Source organism: Cannabis sativa, chromosome 1, assembly GCF_029168945.1.
Source record: "Cannabis sativa cultivar Pink pepper isolate KNU-18-1 chromosome 1, ASM2916894v1, whole genome shotgun sequence".
Lineage (NCBI taxonomy): Eukaryota > Viridiplantae > Streptophyta > Magnoliopsida > Rosales > Cannabaceae > Cannabis > Cannabis sativa.
The window spans coordinates 54,427,645-54,452,275 of record NC_083601.1 but is presented as its reverse complement, the minus strand read 5'-3'; the positions used below and the strand labels follow the sequence as shown (position 1 = coordinate 54,452,275).

The window sequence follows — 24,631 nt, the reverse complement described above, 5'->3', positions numbered from 1 at the left end:
AGTTAAACCTAACCATATCAGGATTAAGATCCATAGACCTAAGATCAACCATTGATATTGACTTAGAAAGATATAATGACAAGTTTATGATATCTTATCTAAAATCAATATCAATCCCTTCCAATGTATACTCCATATATCTTATTTCATATGGGTAGTACCTAAACTTGGCTATTGGTACTAAGGTTTTTTTTTTTTTTTTTTTTTTTTTTAAGTAAAACGCTAGTTTAGAAATTACAAAAAAAAAATACACATAGAAATGGAAGCATATATAATGGACTTACTTGGTGGCAAGCAGAAACTTTTTGGCTGATGTGTGTAACTCGTGAGAACGTTTGGGACCGATATAACTGTGGCTCTGATACCAAATTGTAACGCCCGTACTTTTATAAAAATATTAATTTTATTTACAAGCGTTAATCGCGGAAAATCATAATGTCGCATTTTTATTTAATACTTGAAAATATTCACAACTGGCCAGTTTTCGTACAAAAGACATAATAAATAATAACTAAAATAATTGCGACATTAATTTAATAACGTAAATAAATAAATAGAGCGCCCTAGACCGCCCGCAGTTATATGGCCCTCAGCGAGTTCACACACACAAGCGTCCAAAGTTTCACTCGCCACCGGCTTTCTAAACTTTCAGTTACCTTGGTCTGCACATGGTAATTTGATAAGGGTGAGCTACTAAACTCAGTAAGGAAATGTGTGTCAGGTAGTCACATAAATAAAAACAAAACTTAATTAAAATGCACATGCACATATTTAGGCAGATAACAAAACATAAACTTAATCATATCACTAGTCACTAATAACTAGGTTCTAAGCTAAATAATATAATAATGATTACGCCCGAGTCCAATTTTGGCAAATAAACTCGAGCTATTGGACTAAATGGCAGAGGGCTGGGTTCAGTAAAATCGTACCCACTACTAAATGGCCCCCTATCTACCATATAGACCCAACAATCAAGTATTTAACCATTATCTTCTAGGTCAAACAATGTCACATAAACTATAATCTATCTAATTTAAATAATGGAAAACTACTATACATTATTTAAATAACAAAATAATCATAACTAAATAATGTGAATCTTATAAACACACTATTTACATACATACTTAAATAACATGAATCTTATAAACATATTATTTAAATATATACCTTTAGCAATGGCCATGCTCTAATACTGTAAACATACATAAATAACATGAATCTTATAAACATATTATTTAAATATATATTATACAGTACATTAAATAACAAACAATAAAGAGTCAGGCAGAAGACCTTAGTTAACTTCTCTTTTACTATTCCCACTCTTCCTATGAATGTTATTACATACAGAAAACTTATGTTTTTTCTACTTAATTTCCTTACCTCGAATGTGGAGTCCTAGCCTTGATTGCAAAGAGAGTGATTCTTGAGAAATAATTGTCTTACGAAAAACCTAAATTTCATACTTATTAATTAGGAGTTATCATAATGGTATATACATATATATATATATATGAAATTTTAAACCTTGAATCTACAAATGTAAAATTATAAGATGATACCTTAATTTCCAAAGAAAACTAGCAGAGCACTAAAATTTGAATGTGAAAATAGTGGTAGTGGTGATGCCGATATGATGAAGGAAATATATAAATGTATGGGAGAATAATGGTGATGTTTAAGAGAAGTTGTTGATGTTTAAAGCTTCTAGTAATAATGATGGTGTGTAGGACTATTTGGCTCTTGGAGAAACAAGTGTTTGACTATAAAAGATGGAATAAAATCACTTCAGTACGTGTAGAGGAAAATGGAAGAAGGATATACTGGATAGCTATTTGACTATTTGAGTGAAATGAATAAGTGAGCAAAAGCTCTCTATTTATAGGCCTAGGTCTCTTACCCACTAACTCCAACACTAACCGTGCTTCACATAACAAGTATTTAAATAAATAACTAAACCCCTCAATCCCACCTTATTACCCGGTCAAAAGAGTTGATACTATTCCATGAAAATGGGTTTTAGTTGAGCCGAACCTAAGTCCTCACACAATTCTATGGCTAAATCTTTAAACTTTTCCAACCATGTCCTCCACCTAGTATCCACGTGTAGAGTAAAACAAATAAAAATTTTATAAATTCCCTTCAAGTCACACACGTTTGTGGTTTGGAAATGGTCTTTAACTAATTAAAAAAGTATGAGCTTATATCTCTATAATAGCCACGTGAATCATCTATCTACTTAAAATTTGAATTGTTTCCCTTCTCATCTCATGTACACATAGCTAGTGGGAATAGGTCTCATATATATATATATATGTAGTTCATGCATTACCAATAAAATAGCACGCATGAAACTACTCTCTCTCCAATCTAATAAAATATTATTAATATAAGAATTATACCAAGTATTCTCCTAACTTCACTAACTATATCTAGATTAATTAAGTCCTATTTTTTTTTCCTAGTGTTGCACGTTGACTTCAATAAACTCAAGATAATAAGATTCTTTTTAATGCTAAACTTATACTTATTTAATTACAACTTTATTTAACTAATCAATTATAGCCCAATAATAACATAGTAATACTAACATAATTTATTAGATTTATAAGAAGAAAAATATAAGGCCCAATAAATTAAAATTGTTACCACTTTAATAAAAGACATATGTAAACAATAATAATGTAGTTTATGCAATCATTACTTCCACATCGAGATATTTAGACTATCATAAAAAAAAATAATGCCTGAATATTTTTGGTTATTACAATCTACCCTCCTTACAGAAATTTCGTCCTCGAAATTTACTTACTAGAGAATAACTCGGGGTACTGACTCTGAATGTCCTTCTCCAACTCCCATGTCGCTTCTCTATCAGAACTATCACTCCACAGGATTTTGACTAAGGGTATAGTCTTATTTCGTAAGACCTTTATTCCTTTTTCTATCACGCGCACAGGGCGTGCCGTAAAGCTCATGTCCTGCTGCAAGTTCAAGTTCTTGTACTTAAGCACGTGTATTAAATCAGGTACATACTTACGTAACATGGAAATGTGGAAAACATTATGCGTTTCTGCTAATGTTAGCGGTAGGGCCAAACGGTAAGCTACCTGACCAACTCTGTCCAGTATCTCAAAAGGACCTATAAATCTTGGGCTTAACTTTTCCCTTTTTCCGAAACGCATAATCCCCTTCATAGGTGATACCTTCAAGAACACTAAGTCCCCTACAGAAAACTCAACCTCCCGTCTTTTCAGATCTGCATAACTTTTCTGTCTACTTTAGGCGGTGAGCATCCTTTTCTGTATCCTTTCAACTGCTTCTGAAGCTTCTCTTACTGCTTCTGGACCTAAATAGCGTCTTTCTCCAACTTCATCCCAGTGAAGCGGTGACCTACATTTTCGTCCATACAACATCTCATATGGTGCCATTCCGACTGTGGCTTGATAACTATTATTGTAGGAGAACTCCATTAGGGGTAAATACTTGCTCCACGAGCCAGTGAAGTCTAGTGCACACGCTCGAAGCATATCCTCGAGTATTTGGATGGTGCGTTCAGATTGTCAATCTGTTTGGGGATGAAATGCTGTACTTAATTTCAATCGCGTCCCCATTGCCTTATGTAAACTTTCCCAGAACTTGGAAGTGAATACTGAACCTCTATCAGAGACTATCGTCTTTGGAACTCCATGCAACCTTAATATCTCTTGTACGTACAAGTCAGCGTACTGCTCTGCATTGTAAGTAGACTTTACTGGAACAAAGTGTGCTGGCTTTGTGAGTCTGTCTATAATTACCAAAACTGAGTCGTGTTGCTTGGTTGTTCGGGGTAGTCCTATCACAAAATCCATGGCTATATCCTCCCACTTCCATTCTGGGATGTCTAGGGGTTGCAACATCCCTGCTGGTCTCTGATGTTCAGCCTTAACTTGTTGACATGTGAGGCATCTAGCTACAAATTCAGCTACATCCTTCTTCATCCCTGGCCACCAATACAAGGTTTTTAAGTCATTGTACATTTTGGTTGACCCTGGATGCATTGAGTAGGGTGTAGTGTGTGCTTCCATCATGATCTTTCTTTTAAGCTCTACGTCGTTGGCTACACATACTCTTCCCTTATACCTCAGCATGTTGTCTGTACCTTCGGAGAAATCCTCTGCCTCCTTCTCTGGCAAGCCTGCTCTTTTCTTCTGTAAGAACTCATCAACAATCTGTGCATCTTTAAGTTCTTGTAGCAGCGTTGAGACAATGGTTAGGTTAGCTAGTTTTTGTGTAATGATCTCTATACCACTTCTTTGGAGTTCTTGTTGTAGTGGCCTTTCTATTTGTGCCAGTATGGCCAAGCTGGCATAACTGCGTCTACTTAGCGCGTCTGCTACCACATTGGCCTTCCCCGGGTGGTAGTGGATTTCACAATCATAGTCCTTAACAAGCTCTAGCCATCGCCTCTGCCTCATGTTGAGTTCCTTTTGCGTAAAGAAGTACTTCAGGCTCTTGTGGTCGGTATAAATTTCACATTTCTCCCCGTAGAGATAGTGCCTCCATATTTTTAGCGCAAAAACTACTACTGCCAACTCCAGATCGTGTGTTGGGTACCTTTGTTCATACTCCTTAAGTTGTCTTGAGGCATACGCTACTACTTTGTCATTTTGCATCAGCACGCATCCCAGCCCTTGTTTTGATGCATCGCAGTACACCACAAACTTATCCTTGTTATTGGGAACACACAATACAGGGGCTGTTATTAGTTTGTCCTTAAGTGTTTGGAAGCTACCCTCAGAGTTTTCTGACCAAACAAACTTTTGCGTCTTTCGAGTCAAGTTGGTTAGAGGAGTTGCGATCTTGGAAAATCCTTCAACGAGGCGTCTATAGTAACCAGCTAGACCCAAGAAGCTTCTTACTTCACTTCCAGTCTTAGGTGTTGGCCAGCTCTTGACCGCTTCGATCTTTGTAGGATCCACCTCGACTCCTTCTTTGGAAACTATATGGCCTAGGAATGCCACCTTCTCTAACCAGAATTCACATTTCTTGAATTTGGCATATAGTTGGTTCTCCTTAAGTCGGCTTAGAGTCATCCTCAGGTGTTCCTCATGTTCCTCCATGGTTTTGGAGTAGATAAGAATGTCATCAATGAATACAACAACAAACTTATCTAGGTACTCCTTGAACACCCTATTCATCATATCCATGAAGCCTGCTGGGGCGTTAGTTAGTCCGAAAGACATTACTAAGAACTCATAGTGTCCATACCGTGTTCTGAATGCTGTCTTGGGTATGTCTTCCTTCCGGACCTTCAGCTGGTGATACCCAGATCTTAGATCTATCTTTGAGAACACAGCCGAGCCTTGCAATTGATCAAAGAGATCGTCAATCCTTGGCAAAGGATACTTATTCTTGATGGTCACCTTGTTGAGCTCACGGTAGTCTACGCACATCCTCATACTTCCATCTTTCTTCTTGACAAAGAGTACCGGCGCACCCCAAGGTGAGTAACTCGGTCTAATGAACCCTTTGTCTAAGAGCTCCTGTAGTTGTATTTTAAGCTCTTTTAACTCATTAGGTGCCATTCTGTAGGGAGCCTTTGAAATTGGATTAGTCCCTGGGGCTAATTCGATGATGAACTCCACCTCTCTGTCTGGAGGTAGTCCCGGTAGATCTTCTGGAAAGACCTCTGGAAATTCACAGACTATGTGCACATTCTCCACATTTAGTTGCGTCTCTATTACTCTATCCACTACGCTGGCCAAGAATGCCATGCATCCCGCCTTCATTAGCTGACTAGCTTTCAAGGAAGAGATTAATGGAGTCCTAAGGGCTAGCTTGTCGCCCTTGAAAATAAACCGATCCCCAGCCTTTGTTTCAAAAACGACCAGTTTCTTTCCGCAATTGATTGTCGCACCGTTACTAGATAGCCAATTCATCCCAAGTATAACATCATATTCCTTCATTTCCAGCTCTATTAGGTCGCCCATGAGTTCTTTGCTTTCGATTATGATAGGTACATCTCGCATTCTTCTTGTTGATAACATGGTTTCTCCCGAGGGTAATTCCGTCACAATACCACATCTAAGCAGGTCACATGGCTTATCTATACTATCAATTACCCTAGTAGCTATATAAGAATGAGTAGCTCCATAATCAAAGAGAACATTACAAGGCAATCCGTAAATAGAAACCTGACCTGAGACAACAGTGTTGCTTGTGGCCGCTTCTCCTCTGGTGAGAGCAAACACTCGAGCAGGAGCGGCTTGGTTCTCCTTCTTTTGTCCCTTCGGGCAATTTTTCTTCAGATGGCCTGGCTGCCCGCAATTGTAGCACACCCCTGACTTCATCTTACACTCCCCAAGATGTTTCCTATTGCATGTGGGGCAAATTGGGAATTCTACATAGGACCTTTTCACCCCATTGTTGTTATTTTGGACCACTGCTTTCCCCTTTTTATCACGATCATTACCATGACTTCCCTCGTGTTTTCTCTTATTCTCTTGATTTCCTCCATTATTACTTCGGGCTTCCCACTTACCAGCATTCTCCTTCTTTATATCATTTTCGAGTAACTCAGCTTCAAGAGCTTTTTCTAACACCTCAGCATAAACTGTGTTGGTCCCCACCATGATTTTCACATCTTTTTTAATCATGGGGTTCATCCCTTTCAAGAACCTTTTGACCCGAAGGGCCTCGGTTGGTACGATCTCTTGTGCAAACTTTGCCAGACGGTCAAATTGCCTAGCATACTCCGTGACAGTGAGATTGTTCTGCCTTAGATTCATAAACTCATCTTCTTTTGCAGCCAGTATGGCGGCACTGTAGTACTTCATGTTGAACACATCAACAAAGTCCAACCAGGTCATAGTTGTTATGTTGCGACTCAGTCTTACTACTTCCCACCAGATCTGTGCATCCTTTTTAAGTAGGCTGGCAGCACAGGATACTCTTTCCCTATCATTGAGGTCCATATATTCCAATATGGACTCCACTGAGCGCAACCATTCCTCAGCTTCAAGTGAGTCCGAGCTCCCATTGAATATTGGTGGTTGTTGTTTCCTGAACGCTCGTACACAGGTTCAAAACGTTGTATTGGTTCTGGATTCACTGCAGCTGGTTGAAGAGCTAGGTTTCTAACGGGTGGATTTTGATTTTGGCGTAACTCCTCATTCTGAGCTCATAGCCTTGCAATTTCTTGAGTTAGCTCCTCACGTATACGAGCGTTTTCTCGGAGTATCTCAGCTTGAGCATTAGGAGGTGCTTGTTGTTGTTCGAGTGCTACTTCATCTACCGGTGCTATCGATGCTCCTTGTCTACCTCCCCTACCGCTTTGGCCTCCACGTCGGCCTCCGCGTCGACCATCACCTCGGCCTCCGCCCCTTGCGGGTGCTGGAGTTGCATCCACGTGGATGTTTCTATTACCGTTGATTCGAAGTGATCTTCTTGGAGACATTATTTCCTAATGTTCCTTGTTTGTTTCTAAGAATCTCTAAAAGAAGATAAACTTAAATAAGATATCACTATTTTCAAAAAAAAAAATGCCCATACTTGCATAACTAGTTCACAAATAATTTCTATTTATTCAAAGATAAAATAAATAATCACATAAAATAATAAGACACACATTTTTTTTTTATATGGTTACTTAAAGAAAAATTTCTATGATTTTTTTTTTCAAGAGTCATATGGTGCTATCTATCATCAAGTTCTAAAATTTCACCCAAATTTTTTTATTTTAAACTAACTTGAAATATATTTATATGTGTTAAAAAAATTATTTCATATGGGTAGTACCTAAACTTGGCTATTGGTACTAAGGTTTTTTTTTTTTTTTTTTTTTTTTTTAAGTAAAATGCCAGTTTAGAAACTACAAAAAAAAAAATACACATAAAATGCAAGCATATATAATGGACTTACTTGGTGGCAAGCAGAAACTTTTTGGCTGATGTGTGTAACTCGTGAGAACGTTCGGGACCGATATAACTGTGGCTGTGATACCAAACTGTAACGCCCGTACTTTTATAAAAATATTAATTTTATTTACAAGCGTTAATCGCGGAAAATCATAATGTCACATTTTTATTTAATACTTGAAAATATTCACAACTGGCCAGTTTTCGTACAAAAGACATAATAAATAATAACTAAAACAATTACGACATTAATTTAATAACGTAAATAAATAAATAGAGCGCCCTAGACCGCCCACAGTTATAGGGCCCTCAGCGAGTTCACACACACAAGCGTCCAAAGTTTCACTCGCCACCGGCTTTCTAAACTTTCAGTTACCTTGGTCTGCACATGGTAATTTGATAAGGGTGAGCTACTAAACTCAGTAAGGAAATGTGTGTCAGGTAGTCACATAAATAAAAGCAAAACTTAATTAAAATGCACATGCACATATTTAGGCAGATAACAAAACATAAACTTAATCATATCACTAGTCACTAATAACTAGGTTCTAAGCTAAATCACATAATAATGATTACGCTCGAGTCCAATTTTGGCAAATAAACTCGAGCTATTGGGCTAAATGGCGGAGGGCTGGGTTCAGTAAAATCGTACCCACTACTAAATGGCTCCCTATCTACCATATAGACCCAACAATCAAGTATTTAACCATTATCTTCTCGGTCAAATCATGTCACATAAACTATAATCTATCTAATTTAAATAATGGAAAACTACTATACATTATTTAAATAACAAAATAATCATAACTAAATAATGTGAATCTTATAAACACACTATTTACATACATACTTAAATAACATGAATTTTATAAACATATTATTTAAATATATACCTTTAGCAATGGCCATGCTCTAATACTGTAAACATACATAAATAACATGAATCTTATAAACATATTATTTAAATATATATTATACAGTACATTAAATAACAAACAATAAAGAGTCAGGCAGAAGACCTTAGTTAACTTCTCTTTTACTATTCCCACTCTTCCTATGAATGTTATTACATACAGAAAACTTATGTTTTTTCTACTTAATTTCCTTACCTCGAATGTGGAGTCCTAGCCTTGATTGCAAAGAGAGTGATTCTTGAGAAATAATTGTCTTACGAAAAACCTAAATTTCATACTTATTAATTAGGATTTATCATAATGGTATATACATGTAACACCCTAACTATCTTAGGCGTATTACGTGATTTTTAAACGTACTGTGCAGCTCGTTGCTAATCAACGAGGTTTATGGAAAAACGTGATTAATTAAAATTTTGCTTTTTCATTAAACTTATAAACCATTTTACAAAAAGTCTCGGGATCCCGATTTATAAAAATATTTACAAACGTTTTAACTGTTTAACTTTTACATCAAAATGAAAGTCGTCTAACGACAGTTACAAAAATCTCGGCCTCGTCCCGAGGATCGTACGCTCCAGGCCTAACTGCCCCGACATGTACAATCTCATATGCTCGGTCACGGTCCATCAGCTACAGCCTTGCCTTTACCTACACATGAACGTAAACTGTGAGTCGACAGACTCAGTAAGAAAAGCATACTAATATCATACATAAAACTGACTGCCGTGTCCAACACGATACTGAGTCCCGCTACTGCCATGTCCAACATGGTACTGAGCACTACTGCCATGTCCAACATGGTACTGAGTTTTGAACGTTCAGGGGACGGTACTATTGACAAGTATCCTCCTGATCGGTCGAACCGGTCATACTCCGCCGCTTGGTCATACTCCGGCTGTACCGACGGGATAGGTCAATAGCACCGAACCACCAACCAAGTGTCGGCTGATCGGTCGAGCCGGTCATACTCATTCTTGGTCATACTCCGGCTCGTACCGACGTGACAGGGTTGGATGGTTCGAAGCCTAAATACATATCTAATGTAATCTAGCAAAGGCTTCCTACATGCACGTTAAACATGTAATCTACATATGCATGTTGTTATACTAATCTTACCCGGATTCGATTTCGTGTGTGCCGTCAACCCGACGAACCGAAGCCGAACGGACATCGGCTCCTAAACCATAAAAATCACAACGCTATAAGTGACACGCTAAATCACTTCCCGGGGACTAAAACTTGAAACTAAAAGTTTCCCTATCGATAAAAAGCATGGCAATACCCCTAAAAACCCAAAAACGAGGAAAACTAGGGTTCTGAAAAATCCCCCAACCGGCAGAGCGGTTGCCCAACCGGAATTCCGGTTCTGGGAAATTCTGAACCCCCATCCGAATTGGGATGCTCAACCGAATTCCGGTTCCTCGCGAGCGACCAACTAAAAATCTCCTAACTTGACCAATTCAAACCCAATTGGTCCCAAACTTTCCAGACCTGTTCTATATGCCCCAAATAACAATTCCAAGGCATCAAACCTACCCAGAAACCACATACACAAAAATCACCATTGGAGCTCAAGCTTTGAGTTCCAAACTCAAGCTTGAGCAAAACCACCTAACATGCATCCTAACCTATTTAATTCTACTCAAGTAAGCATATAATCATCTCTAAAAACATACAGAAACATCCAGCAATTCACAGAAACCAAACATAGCATTTTCTCTCAAAATTCATAACTTTTGCAATAATAAACCTCTAGCATGCTCAACCTAGTAATCAAGCATCAAAACAACCCTAAACTAACATGCTTAAACTCAAAATAATAATCAGATTACAGCAGCAACAACAACATAAAATCCAACATGCATTTCATCCAATTTCACAAAAAAACTCAAGAAAACTAAATAGAAGAGCAAGACAAGAATTACCTTGATTAGAGACACACAACAAGCTGAAATCTACAAGAATTTGAAGAGGAAAATCACCCTAGGAGCTGCCTCTAATGGCCGAAAAGAGAGAGAGAGAGTTGAGAGAGTTTCTTTGAATAAAAAGTGATTTTATTTTCTAAGTTTGGGAAAAGAATAAAAGCTATAATAATTCAATATATTCAGCCAAATAACATGCATAAAATAACCATTTAATTCATTTAATAAACTCACATAAGACAAAACACTAATGGGGCAAAAAGACCATTTTGCCCCTCCACCATAAAATCACATAAATCATACTAAAGGGGTATTTTTGGGACATTCTAAATTCCCGGCCATTCCCGACATTCCCAATGTCTAAAACCCGTCCCCAAAATACTAACATACTAAGTTGTGATTTCTACTGAGCCAAACGCCGCGTTCCAAAATGCCGGACACCGGAAATGCGAAATATAAAAAAAAAACTACTGATAACATACTCATGCATATCTGAATTCCATAAATATCAATACTAAATTATTTAAATAGCTATAAATAATTTCATGATTAACATAAATAACTGCTAATTTCCAAATTAACTAAGCAGGCTTTACAATATATATATATATATATGAAATTTTAAACCTTGAATCTACAAAGGTAAAATTATAAGATGATACCTTAATTTCCAAAGAAAACTAGCAGAGCACTAAAATTTGAATGTGAAAATAGTGGTAGTGGTGATGCCGATATGATGAAGGAAATATATAAATGTATGGGAGAATAATGGTGATGTTTAAGAGAGGTTGTTGATGTTTAAAGCTTCTAGTAATAATGATGGTGTGTAGGACTATTTGGCTCTTGGAGAAACAAGTGTTTGACTATAAAAGATGGAATAAAATCACTTCAGTGTAGAGGAAAATGGAAGAAGGATATACTGGATAGCTATTTGACTATTTGAGTGAAATGAATAAGTGAGCAAAAGCTCTCTATTTATAGGCCTAGGTCTCTTACCCACTAACTCCAACACTAACCGTGCTTCACATAACAAGTATTTAAATAAATAATTAAACCCCTCAATCCCACCTTATTACTCGATCAAAAGAGTTGATACTATTCCATGAAAATTGGTTTTAGTTGAGCCGAACCTAAGTCCTCACACAATTCTATGGCTAAATCTTTAAACTTTTCCAACCATGTCCTCCACCTAGTATCCACGTGTAGAGTAAAACAAATAAAATTTTTTAAATTCCCTTCAAGTCACACACGTTTGTGGTTTGGAAATGGTCTTTAACTAATTAAAAAAATATGAACTTATATCTCTATAATAGCCACGGGAATCATCTATCTACTTAAAATTTGAATTGTTTCCCTTCTCATCTCATGTACACATAGCTAGTGGGAATAGGTCTCATATATATATATATATATGTAGTTCATGCATTACCAATAAAATAGCACGCATGAAACTACTCTCTCTCCAATCTAATAAAATATTATTAATATAAGAATTATACCAAGTATTCTCCTAACTTCACTAACTATATCTAGATTAATTAAGTCTTATTTTTTTTTTCCTAGTGTTGCACGTTGACTTCAATAAACTCAAGAGAATAAGATTATTTTTAATGCTAAACTTATACTTATTTAATTACAATTTTATTTAACTAATCAATTATAGCCCAATAATAACATAGTAATACTAACATTATTAATAAATAAATTAAATGGCAATTTTATTTAATAATTAATTTTAATTATTAAATATATAGTACTAATATTTAAAGGATGAAAATTGAAAAATACGAAATTTGTGAAAGAAAAGGATAAATACTTGTATAAAATGGCAAAATTCCAATTTAGTGGGACCCACTATGTGGCCAGCCACTTAAGGTGATTTTTGGCAAATTTTTATCATTTTTTAATGCCATATAATTTAAGTTTAACCTTAGCTGAATTAGTATAAAAGAAATAAGATGGTCTCATTATGTAACTAATGACTCATAACCTAGTTTACAATTTGTCACACAACTAAAGAGTTCTTCAGACTTCTTCTTCTTCATTCTTCTATATTCGAACCTCCTTTCATTGTTCTTCATAAAATTTCACCCATCTTAGTGATTGAGTACATGCCCACACATAGCAAGTCTAGTACTCAATCATAGTGTGTAAGACAGTGAAGAATCCAACACCTAAAAGAGAATCGAACTCAAATCTTGACAATACTCTAGGACAGAAAGGAACAAGGATTAGAGATCTGAGTGGAAGGAGTCATTTAATTCTGTTGCAACCAATGTAAGTTTTATTAACTTTATATGTGTTTAAATTCTATTATTTTATAAATTCATATTTAGGATGTTAAACAACATACATGGTAGTAAATCTAGATCCAGGTAAGAAAATCCCCAACAACTGGCCTCAGAGCTATGGTAATGATTTACTCTCATGAAAAATGGATTTAAAACAATGATTGTGTTGATTGGATGTGTTCATGTTAGTTTATCAGCATATTTGATGATTGTATGGAAATTGCTATTTTACGATGATAAATATTTTTAGTTATGTTCTGAAAGTATTTTTTTTTTCTGGAAATTAGATTAAATATTAATAAATTTAGGCCTTTAAAGAACTCAATTTTGATTTTTTATGAATTAGTTATGATTTTTTGAATTTGAGTGAAACTATCCCAAGTTTGTTGCACACGTACGCGCGCGCAAGGAGGAGACAACCCAGTGTCTCGTGCAGCTCGCTCGAACAAAACCCCTTCAGACAAGGGCGTGTTCGAAGCTTGGCCCCACCTTACCGAGGATCGTCGGCAATGGAGGCTACATGCAGCCTCGTGTCTCGTCCTGATGCCCTCGTATGCGCGTGCATGAGTATGCACGACATACTCCTTGTGCCCAAACTTCTTTTTATGATATTTTTTGATTCCAAAATCATTTTTCAGTGAAATTTAAATTTTAGTAGAATTTTATGTAGAATTCAAATTTCTAAATAAAAATCCAATTATCGGAATAAAATTATTTTTTTTAGTTTTTTAATTAATTAAACTGGTATTAGTAGCCTTTGAATTTAAAATATTGATTTTTTCACAAACTAGCCTTATGGTTAATTTTAAAATTTTTGATTAGTTTTGTTTGTTTTATTTATTTTAGTTATAAGATCAAATATTACTTATTTTATTATTAAAATTTGAAATGATCTTATTTTGATATTAATATACTAATAAAACTTACAAAAAATATAGTTAGAACTTTAAATTTGCTAACCATATCAGATTTTTAAAATTTGTTATTTTTAAAATATATTTTATTAATTTAAATTATAAGATTAGAAAAATGTTAATTTTGACATTTTATCTTATTAGATATTTATTTTAATTTTTTATATATTCGTCAAAATGACATGGAATTTTGAAAAGTTTTTAATTTTGGTTTGAATAGGAATTTTAGCGTTTCATAACTATAAAATTTTTAAACTTATGATATTTTATTTGATTTATTTTTTAAATAAAATTGAAAATATCTTAACCTTCAAAATATCTTATTTTTAATTGTGTTTGTTTTTCTTAAATTCATTTTATTAAATTAAAAGTGTAACACCCTAACTATTTTTAACTTACAATGCAACTCGTTGCTAATCAACGAGGTTATCAAAAATCATGATTAATTAAAATTTTGCTCATTTAATTAAAAACATAAAATAGCATACATATAAAATTTCAGGATAAAAAGCATTTACAAAAGTTTCATTGTACAAATACAAAAGTCTGTCGCCTAGCAACTATACAAAATAAGCCCTGATGTCCCAAAGATCGTACACTCCAAGCCTAACCGCCCTGACATGTACAATCTCCATCTGCTCGCTCTCATGGCTGCTCAGCCTTAGCCTTGCCCTTACCTACACATAGAAATAGCAACTATGAGTCAACAGACTCAGTAAGAAAAGCATAAACAATAACATAGCAATAACCTAGATTTTGATCAGACGCCCATACCCCTAACCATAACCCTATCCCCATGTCCAACACCGTGCTGAGTCTAGAATGTTCGTACGACAGTACTATTGACCATAATATCAGCCTATACTCGGTACGCTAGTCATACTCTAGCCGTACCGATGTGATACTCTCAAGTAGTACGGTACTATCGACCGTAATATCAACCTATGCACGCTATGTTGGAAATTATTTTACCAGGATCTTAGATCTACTCACAAGTATGTTTATTAACATCCTAAATAAGAACTTTCTAAAATGATAAATTAAACACATATAAAGTTAAGGAACCTTACATTGGGTGCAGCGGAATTAAATGACTCCTTCAATTCAGATCTCTAACCCTTGTATCCTTTCTGTAGCAGAGTATTATCAAGATCTGAACCTGGATCTCTTTCTCTGAATCCTTGATGCTAAATCTCCTTTGCTGATGATCTTTCTTCACGATCTTCCTCACTATGATTGAGGTATTGCTTGCTGTGTGTGGGCACTACTCTAATCACTAGGGTAAGTTCGAAATATGAAGGAAGAAGAGAGAGAGAGAGTGGCGGCTAAGGAAGAGAGAGGAGGCTCAGGTTTTTCTCATTCAGAAAGTATAATTTTCCTGAAGCCTTCACTATCTATTTATAACATTCCACTAGGGTTAGGTTTGAATTATTTGGCATTAAAATAATGAAAATATCAGCTTAAAAAGCCTACAAAGGTGGCCGGCCATGGCTTAGTGGATTGGGCCTTGCTTTTTGCAATTTTGCAATTTTAACACCTTTTGTATCTGATTTTCTCAAAAATGCCAATTTCCTAATTCAACCATTTAAATGCCAATTCTAACTATTTAATAACTATAAATAATTATTAAATAATATTGTCATTTATCATATTTATTAATTGAACAATACAAAGTATCATAATTAACAAATATGCCCCTATTAACTCTTTCTTTACAATTTCGCCCTTACTTAGTGAAAATTTCACAAATAGACGTAGTCTAATTTGTGAATTATAATTGATTAATCAAAACCAATTACATGAGTCTTACAAACAATATTATCTCAACTAGTGCGGGGACCATGGGTCTATATAAACGAGCTTCCAATAAGTAGATCAAGAATTTAGCACTAACTTATTAATTCTTCGTTGAATCCACGCATAGAACTTAGAATTGCACTCTCAGTATATAGAATGCTCTATATTTTCCACCATATAGACACATCATTAGTTATCCATTGTTATAATCCTAATTTGATCAATGATCCTCTATATGAATGATCTACACTGTAAAGAGATTAGATTACCGTAACACCCTACTATGTATTTTATCCTTAAAACACTTGACCCCGAATAAATGATATTTTAGCTTATGTGAAATGAGATCTCCACCATTTATTTTCGTTTGGTCAAGCTCGAAGGAGATCATCCTTTGCTTACTATTCGCCAGATAGAAGTTATAGATTCCATGTTTATGCTAGCGCTCCCACTCAATTGCACTACCGTGTTCCCAAAATGTACGTATCACCCTGACCTAAAAGTAGGCTTAACTAACAAATCAAAGAACACGAATAGCCTTTCAACATTGAGCCTAATCATAACAGGATTAAGAACATTTGATCTAGGATCAACTTCGCAATATTGACTTGAATAGATTTTACGGTAAGTTTAATTAAATCTAAGTCAAAGTTCAAGATCGGTCCCTTCCGATGCATACTCTATGCATCCAACCTGAGGTTTACTTTAACCAATGTTCTGGAAAGAACATAGCATTTCTCCAAATACAAGTAAACTCTTGTTGTAGATTATCATATTAGTAAAACCCTGTGTCTAATAAATCTAGGAAACTTTATTCACATAGTCATGTTTACTTTCCAATGTGATGACAGCACAATAAACATGATCAAGTATGTGAAAAGGGTTTAAGATGAATTTACAAATCAAATAGACAAGCAATTGATAAATTGAACCAAAACATACACGAATGAATAAAAAATACTTCTGTTTCTTTATTGATGTTGAATAAAATAGATTACATTGAAATGGAGTTTTATTTAGGGCATAAAACCTAACAAACTCCCACTTGCACTAATATAAAACTAATTAGTACATATCAATTAATCCTAAATTTTGACGGTGCTTTTCAAAGGCTGTCACGGCCAAGACTTTGGTAAATGGATCAGCTAGGTTGTCCTCTGTGTCAACTTTCTCAACTAGTACATCCCCTCTTGCCACGTATTCTCTGATAATGTGATACTTCATTTCAATGTGTTTGCTTCTCTTGTGGCTTCGAGGTTCTTTACTGTTTGCTATTGCTTCATTGTTATCACAAAGTAAGACCAGAGGCTTTTCCATTCCAGGAACGACACCTATACTGGTGAAGAACTTTCTTAGCCAGACAAGTTCTTTAGCAGCTTCGGCTGCAGCTATGTATTCAGCTTCCATAGTTGAGTCTGATATCGCGGTTTGTTTTGCACTTCTCCAAACCACTACTCCACCCCCAAGAGTAAACACCATCCCAGATGTAGACTTCCTGTCTTGTAGACTTGCCTGGAAATCTGAATTAGTGTAGCCTATGGGATTTAAAGCACCACCCTTGTAGACTAACACAAGATTCCTTGTACTCTTTAAGTATTTCAGAATATACTTAACTGCATTCCAATGTTCATGTCCTGGATTAGACTGATACCTGCTCACGATTCCCACTGCATAGCATATGTCAGGTCTAGTGCAGAACATTGCATACATTAGACTTCCAACTGCAGAGGCATAGGGAATTTTCGCCATGTCCTCTATCTCTTGAGGATCAGTCGGAGTTTGTTCCTTAGATAGACGAATACCATATCTAGAAGGCATGTTTGCCCCATTGGTGTTATTCATGGAGAATCTCTCTAAGACTTTGTCTATGTAGGTTGTTTGAGAGAGAGCAAGAGATCTATTCTTCCGGTTTCTGATAATCTGAATACCAAGAACATAGGCTGCTTCACCCAAATCTTTCATATCAAATTGAGTGTTGAGCCATTCCTTGATGTGAGTCATTTTCTTGACATTGTTTCCAATAATCAAAATGTCATAAACATAAAGGACTAGGAATACTACTATTTGGTCTTCCTTGAGTTGGTAAACACAAGGTTCATCTTCATTCTGAAGAAAGCCGTAGGTCTTGATTATTTCATCAAACCTTTTGTTCCATGAGCGAGAAGCTTGCTTAAGTCTATAAATAGACCTATTTAATTTGCAAACTTTCTTTTCCTGCCCAGAAAGAACATAACCTTCTGGTTGCTCCATATAGATGGTTTCTTCAAGTACCCCATTAAGGAAGGCAGTCTTGACATCCATTTTCCAGATTTCATAATCGAAAGCAGCAGCTATGGAGAGAAGAATTCAGATGGATTTGAGCATGGCTATAGGACTAAAAGTTTCCTCATAGTCCACGCCTTCTCTTTGGGTATAACCCTTGGCTACAAGTCTAGCTTTAAAAGTTTCGACTTTACCTCCAGCTCCTCTTTTCTTCTTGTAAACCCACTTGCATCCTATCGGATGATAGTCGTCAAGTGCGTCTACATATTCCCAGACTTTGTTCTTTTTCATGGAATCGATTTCTGAATCCATGCCGGCCGACCATCGTTTCCGTTGCGGACTAGCCATTGCCTATTCATAGGTTAATGGATCGTCATCAATACCGTCACCTACGACCATATTGATTTCACCATCCAATCCATAACGAGCTGGTTTTGTAGAAACCTTCCCACTACGACGAGGTGCGGTGATCTTCTAAACAGAAACTTTAGTAGTAGATTTCTCAGTTGGTTCAACTGAGGGAGTGGGATTGTCCTCTTCACGTGTGGAGGAGGACGGAACATTGGAAGGACTTAAATCTGATAGCAATTCCTCTAGAACAACTTTACTTTTCGGTTTGTAGTCTTTAATATAGTTCTCCTCAAGGAAAGTAGCATTTGTAGAAACAAATACTTTGTTATCCTTGTGACTATAAAACAGTCCACCCCTAGTCTCTTTAGAATTTCCGACAAACATGCATACTTCGGTACGTAATTCAAGTTTGCCTTCTTTCTTTCTTAAGACATGAGCAGCGCACCCCCAAATTCTGTAGTGGCGTAGACTAGGTATACGACCATTCCAAAGTTCGACGGGTGTCTTAGGGACTGCTTTAGATGGAACAACATTTAAAATGTCATTTCCCATCTCAATAGCATATCCCTAGAAGGACGTAGACAGAGTTGAATAACTCAGCATAGTCCTAACCATTTCCAAAAGAGTGCGATTTCTTCTTTCTGCAACTCCATTTTGTTGTGGAGTGCTCGGGGCAGTGTATTGGGATTCAATTCCAAGTTCAATTAAATGATCTTTGAACTGCATATCCATATATTCTCCACCCCTATCAGTTCGCAAGATCTTTAACGATTTACCTAATTGGTTTTGGGCCAAAGCATGAAATTCTTGAAACTTTTCAAACGTTTTAGATTCTTTTGCATTAGGTAAAGAAAACTATATCTAGAGAAATCGTCAATGAAAGTGACAAAATACTCATAACCACCTCGGGCTTTGACATTCAAAGCTCCGCAGACATCAGAATGTACTAACCCTAGGGGCATTTTGGCACGCTCTCCCTTTGCAGAGAAAGAACGTTTAGTCATTTTTGCTTCTAGGCAGGACTCGCATACTGGCAGTTCACCTAAGACGACATTTTTCAATGGATCGTCTTTGGTGAGCCTATTGAGTCTATCAAAGCCTATATGACCTAAACGTAAATGCCATAGATAAGTTTGATCATCATTATCAATCTCTTTTCTTTTGAGGTTTCTAGGTTTAGCTACATTGAAAAGTTCACAACTTAGTGAGATTTGAGTATTCGGTCTTAAAACATAAAGCCCTTGTTCCATTGTAGCAACACATATTTGAAATCCATTACGAGAAATTGTACAATTTGTACTCGAAAAATTCAATATATAAAATTTTGTTTGCAAACATGAGACACTAATCAAGTTTCTACTAAAGTTTGGAATAAATAAAACATTTTCTAAAATTAAAAATCTTTGTTGAAACTTGATGCGGGCTTTTCCTCTAGCTTTGACCGACACTAATTCGCCATTGCCAACTTTAAGCTTTAACTCTCCTCGAAGCATATTTTCCCAAGTTTCAAGCAACTGCAGTGAAGAACATACATGGTTAGTAGACCCAGAATCAACAATCTAGATGGATTTGTCGTTCTCTAAACACATGATTCAAAGACAAAAGCATTACCTTCGTTTGAATTGTTTAGAAGCCTGGGACATCGTTCTTCTTGATGTCCCTTTTCATTACAATTCTAACATAGAAGATTATGTCTGATAATTGTACTTGAAGAAGCAGCTTTGCTAGATCCTTCATACCTAGTCCTTTTCCTCTGATTATGAATTGCAAACCCAGGGGGACCTATTGCAATCAGATTCCGTTCATGGGCTCGTAATTCTGCTTCGAGCTTATCCATGTCGGAGGAGTTGGAATTGTTGATCATGTAAGAGATAACAAATTCATTATACTCTAGAGGAAGACTATTAAGGATGAGTTGGACCCATTGTTCTCTTGATAAATCAATTCCCAGTAGATTTGCCTTTTGGAACTTCAGATTCATCATCAACAGGTGCGAGTTTATGCAACTACCAAGATGCATTTTCACACTATAGAGTTCTTTTGCTAAGATATTAACTAGAAGAGGATCAGGGTGAGGGTTATTCATAATGACACTACAACACATCAATAAAACAGAAGTAAGGTTTTAGCTCATACATTCATACACAGTTCAGAAAATAACAAGTAATGACATATGTTATAGAAATACTAAATCTAACATAGTTTATTTTCCATGGTCTTTCAACAAACTGATACAGTGTCCCGTTTAGGCGAGAGTCAAAGCATCATCCATTGAATAGAGTTGTCAACTCATCTAAAATGATAACCATTCTTGCAACCTTTTATTCGATCAAGATTGGAATTCAGCGTTGTCCCGTTTAGGCGAGAGTCAAGGCAATTCTATCTTATGAGCTTCCACCATTGTTTCATAATTTGCAAGTCAAGTATGGTCGCCACAATTAGGGTGATCTATACCATACAAAACACTTACAAACTACTTATCTTTCGAGATTAACGGTGCGAAATTGCTAATGAACGTTCCTCCATTAGGGAGGATTACTCACTAAAACAAACGCGATGTAAAACCAACAATGGAGATCGAATGTCTCTTGATTAAAAGCTCATTATTTAAAAATAATATATGTATTTTGTATAATCATTTTATTCGATATTATAATAATGAAAAATTACAAACTAAAGTTGGTTTAAATAAAAAATCAACTTTAATTAATTTCCATTTTTTAATTCGAAAAATAAATTCGAATAAATATCGAACAAGTTCCATATTATAATAATGAAAAATTACAAATCAAAGTTGGTTTAAATAAAAAATCAACTTTAATTAAATTTCAATTATTATTTAAATTCGAATAATAAATGGAACAAATTTGAAAATATCTTGTTTAAGTTGTTTTAGAAGAATCTTAAAAAAAATCAACTTAAATATCTTTCAAATCAGATTTAATTAAATTAAAATTAAGTTGTAACAACTTAATTTGAAGATATTCCATTTTAAGTTAATATTCGAAAAGATATTAACCTAAAAAATATCTATAATATTCCATTTTAAGTTAATATTCGAAAAGATATTAACTTAAAAAATATCTAAAGAATCTTAATAACCAATGCCTAAAATTCTTCAACTTAATTTTGAAATTTTAAATCCAAAAGATATTCAGATTTAAGTTGGTTAGTGATAGATAACTAAATATCAACTTAAATAAATTTAAATTAAGCTTCAGAAAGAATCTAGATGGTTATAATTCTATATTTAATTAAATACAAGAAAATACATATAGTTTAGCTTAGAATATAAAATTCTTTAAACTATGGATTTCTTAAATTAATCTCAAAATAAATGAAATTAATTATGTTGCTAATCAATTTTATTAGGTTAAACTAATTTAATTAACCTAGTACAGTTGTTCAAATCAGGCAAATGGGCCTTCACAATTGGGGTGGTTCATGTGAGGGGGTGTTGCGTTCAGTATGTCGTACCCACTTCTATGGCTCCCAACTCTCACACAAGGCCCAAAAGAGAGGAATTTAACCTTAAAATGAACAACTGTTATTAATTGATAAGGCCCAAAAACTATCAAGAACTATGACATTTTATTTAGCAACAACAACCTATATGCATCTATAATGAAATTAAACACATAGGCTCACACAGGCACACTTTGGATGGGTCCTATCATGTTGCTAGGTCATACACAGATGAAAGAAGATTGTAAATATACCTGTTACAAATTATTTACTTGACCAAGGGAGCCATCAGATCATTAGATCTGCCAAAAAGTAACCATGGCTATTTGCAATCAAGTAATAATAGGTTTTGAAAACTTACAAACAAGCTAAAACACATACTCCTGCAACAAGGTTAGCTGGATAGTTGGATGTAGGATTTATTTAATTTTAAATAAATAATTTCAAAAAAATAATTAATTAAATAAATAAAAAATTATTTTCGAAAATTTAAAGAAAATAATAAAAAAAATTTGAAAATTTTAAAAAAAATAAATTTAAAATAATTTCCAACAACTGGTATCAAAGCCATGATAATTGATTTACTTGCAAGAAATTTGGACTTTAAAACGATTGTTTGTTTGTTTTTGGATGGTATCATGTTGTATTGAGTGTTATTTGATGATTGATTGGTGTTTGTGAATTTTCGTTAAAAATAATTGAATCTCTGTTTCTGGAATTATTTTAAGCTTTAACTCTCCTGGAAGCAGAATTACGAGCCCATGAACGGAACTTTATCAATTGCTAGTCTACTTGATTTATAAATTCATCTTAAACCCTTTTCACATACTTGATCCAGTTTATTGTGTTGTCATCACATTGGAAAGTAAACATGACTATGTGAATAAAGTTTCCTAGATTTATCACACACAGGGTTTTACTGATATGATAATCTACAACAAGAGTTTACTTGCATTTGGAGAAATGCTATGTTCTTTCCAGAACATTGGTTAAAGTAAAGCTCAGGTTGGATGCATGGAGTATGCATCGGAAGGGACCGATATTGAACTTTGACTTAGATTTAATTAAACTTACCGTAAAATCTATTCAAGTCAATATCGCCTAGTTGATCCTAGATCAAATGTTCTTAATCCTGTTATGATTAGGCTCAATCTTGAAAGGCTATTCGTGTTCTTTGATTTGTTAGTTAAGCCTACTTTTAGGTCAGGTTGTTGGGTTTTATGCCCTAAATAAAACTCTTTACAATTTGATTAGTTATCAATATAAGAAATTTGAAGTGATTGATGTTTGCATGAATTTTACATGCTAATGGTTTAAATATGTTTATTACATTTAACTCGAAGCAGAATTACGAGCCCATGAACGGAACTTGATTGCAATGGGTCCCCCTGGGTTTGCAATCTATAATCGAAGGAAAAGGACTAGGTATGAAGGATCTAGCAAAGCTGCTTCTTCAAGTACAATTATCAGACATAATCTTCTATGTTCGAATTGTAATGGAAAGGGACATCATGAAGAACGATGTCCCAGGCTTCTAAACAATTCAAACGAAGGTAATGCTTTTGTCTTTGAATCATGTGTTTTAGAGAACGACAAATCCATCTGGATTGTTGATTCTGGGTCTACTAACAATGTATGTTCTTCACTGCAGTTGCTTGAAACTTGGAAAAATCTGCTTCCAGGAGAGTTAAAGCTTAAAGTTGGCAATGGCGAATTAGTATCGGTCAAAGCTAGAGGAAAAGCCCGCATCAAGTTTCAACAAAGATTTTTAATTTTAGAAAATGTTTTATTTATTCCAAACTTTAGTAGAAACTTGATTAGTGTCTCATGTTTGCAAACACAATCTTATATATTGAATTTTTCGAGGACAAATTGTACAATTTCTCGTAATGGATTTCAAATATGTGTTGCTATAATGGAACAAGGGCTTTATGTTTTAAGACCGAATCATCAAATCTCACTAAGTAGTGAACTTTTCAATGTAGCTAAACCTAGAAACCTCAAAAGAAAAGAGATTGATAATGATGATCAAACTTATCTATGGCATTTACGTTTAGGTCATATAGGCTTTGATAGACTCAATAGGCTCACCAAAGACGGTCCATTGAATAATGTCGTCTTAGGTGAACTACCAGTATGTGAGTCCTGCCTAGAAGGAAAAATGACTAAACGTTCTTTCTCTGCAAAGGGAGAGCGTGCCAAAATTGCCCTAGGGTTAGTACATTCCGATGTCTGGGGACCTTTGAATGCAAAGCCCGAGGTGGTTATGAGTATTTTGTCACTTTAATTGACGATTTCTCTAGATATAGTTTTCTTTACCTAATGCAAAAGAATCTAAAACGTTTGAAAAGTTTCAAGAATTTCATGCTTTGGCCCAAAACCAATTAGGTAAATCATTAAAGATCTTGCGAACTGATAGGGGTGGAGAATATATGGATATGCAGTTCAAAGATCATTTAATTGAACTTGGAATTGAATCCCAATACACTGCCCCGAGCACTCCACAACAAAATGGAGTTGCAGAAAGAAGAAATCGCACTCTTTTGGAAATGGTTAGGACTATGCTGAGTTATTCAACTCTGTCTACATCCTTCTAGGGATATGCTATTCAGATGGCAAATGACATTTTAAATGTTGTTCCATCTAAAGCAGTTCCTAAGACACCCGTCGAACTTTGGAATGGTTGTATACCTAGTCTACGCCACTACAGAATTTGGGGGTGCCCTGCTCATGTCTTAAGAAAGAAAGAAGGCAAACTTGAATCAGGTACCGAAGTATGCATGTTTGTCAGAAATTCTAAAGAGACTA

General features: G+C 35.2%; 1 protein-coding gene and 2 long non-coding RNA genes across 3 annotated transcripts; all 3 read right to left on the bottom strand.

Annotated features, from left to right (window-relative positions):
- Positions 1-230: 230 nt before the first annotated feature.
- LOC133033622 (uncharacterized) lies at positions 231-1,989 on the bottom strand. The gene is made up of 3 exons (XR_009685773.1): positions 1,569-1,989; positions 1,390-1,459; positions 231-662 (listed from the first exon to the last, which is right to left on the bottom strand). It is a non-coding gene; the product is annotated as an uncharacterized LOC133033622 (long non-coding RNA).
- An 821-nt stretch (positions 1,990-2,810) lies between these two features.
- Positions 2,811-3,203, bottom strand: LOC133035155 (uncharacterized). The gene has a single exon (XM_061110968.1). The coding sequence runs from the start codon at positions 3,201-3,203 to the stop codon at positions 2,811-2,813; it is 393 nt and encodes a 130-aa protein (XP_060966951.1).
- Positions 3,204-7,891: 4,688 nt separating this feature from the next.
- LOC115719096 (uncharacterized) lies at positions 7,892-11,806 on the bottom strand. The gene is made up of 3 exons (XR_009683487.1): positions 11,406-11,806; positions 9,014-9,083; positions 7,892-8,286 (listed from the first exon to the last, which is right to left on the bottom strand). It is a non-coding gene; the product is annotated as an uncharacterized LOC115719096 (long non-coding RNA).
- Between the last annotated feature and the right edge of the window lie 12,825 nt (positions 11,807-24,631).

Bases quoted from the DNA above. Each gene is read 5' to 3' on its own strand.
- LOC133035155 (XM_061110968.1), bottom strand. From the start codon at position 3,203: ATGAAGGGGATTATGCGTTTCGGAAAAAGGGAAAAGTTAAGCCCAAGA.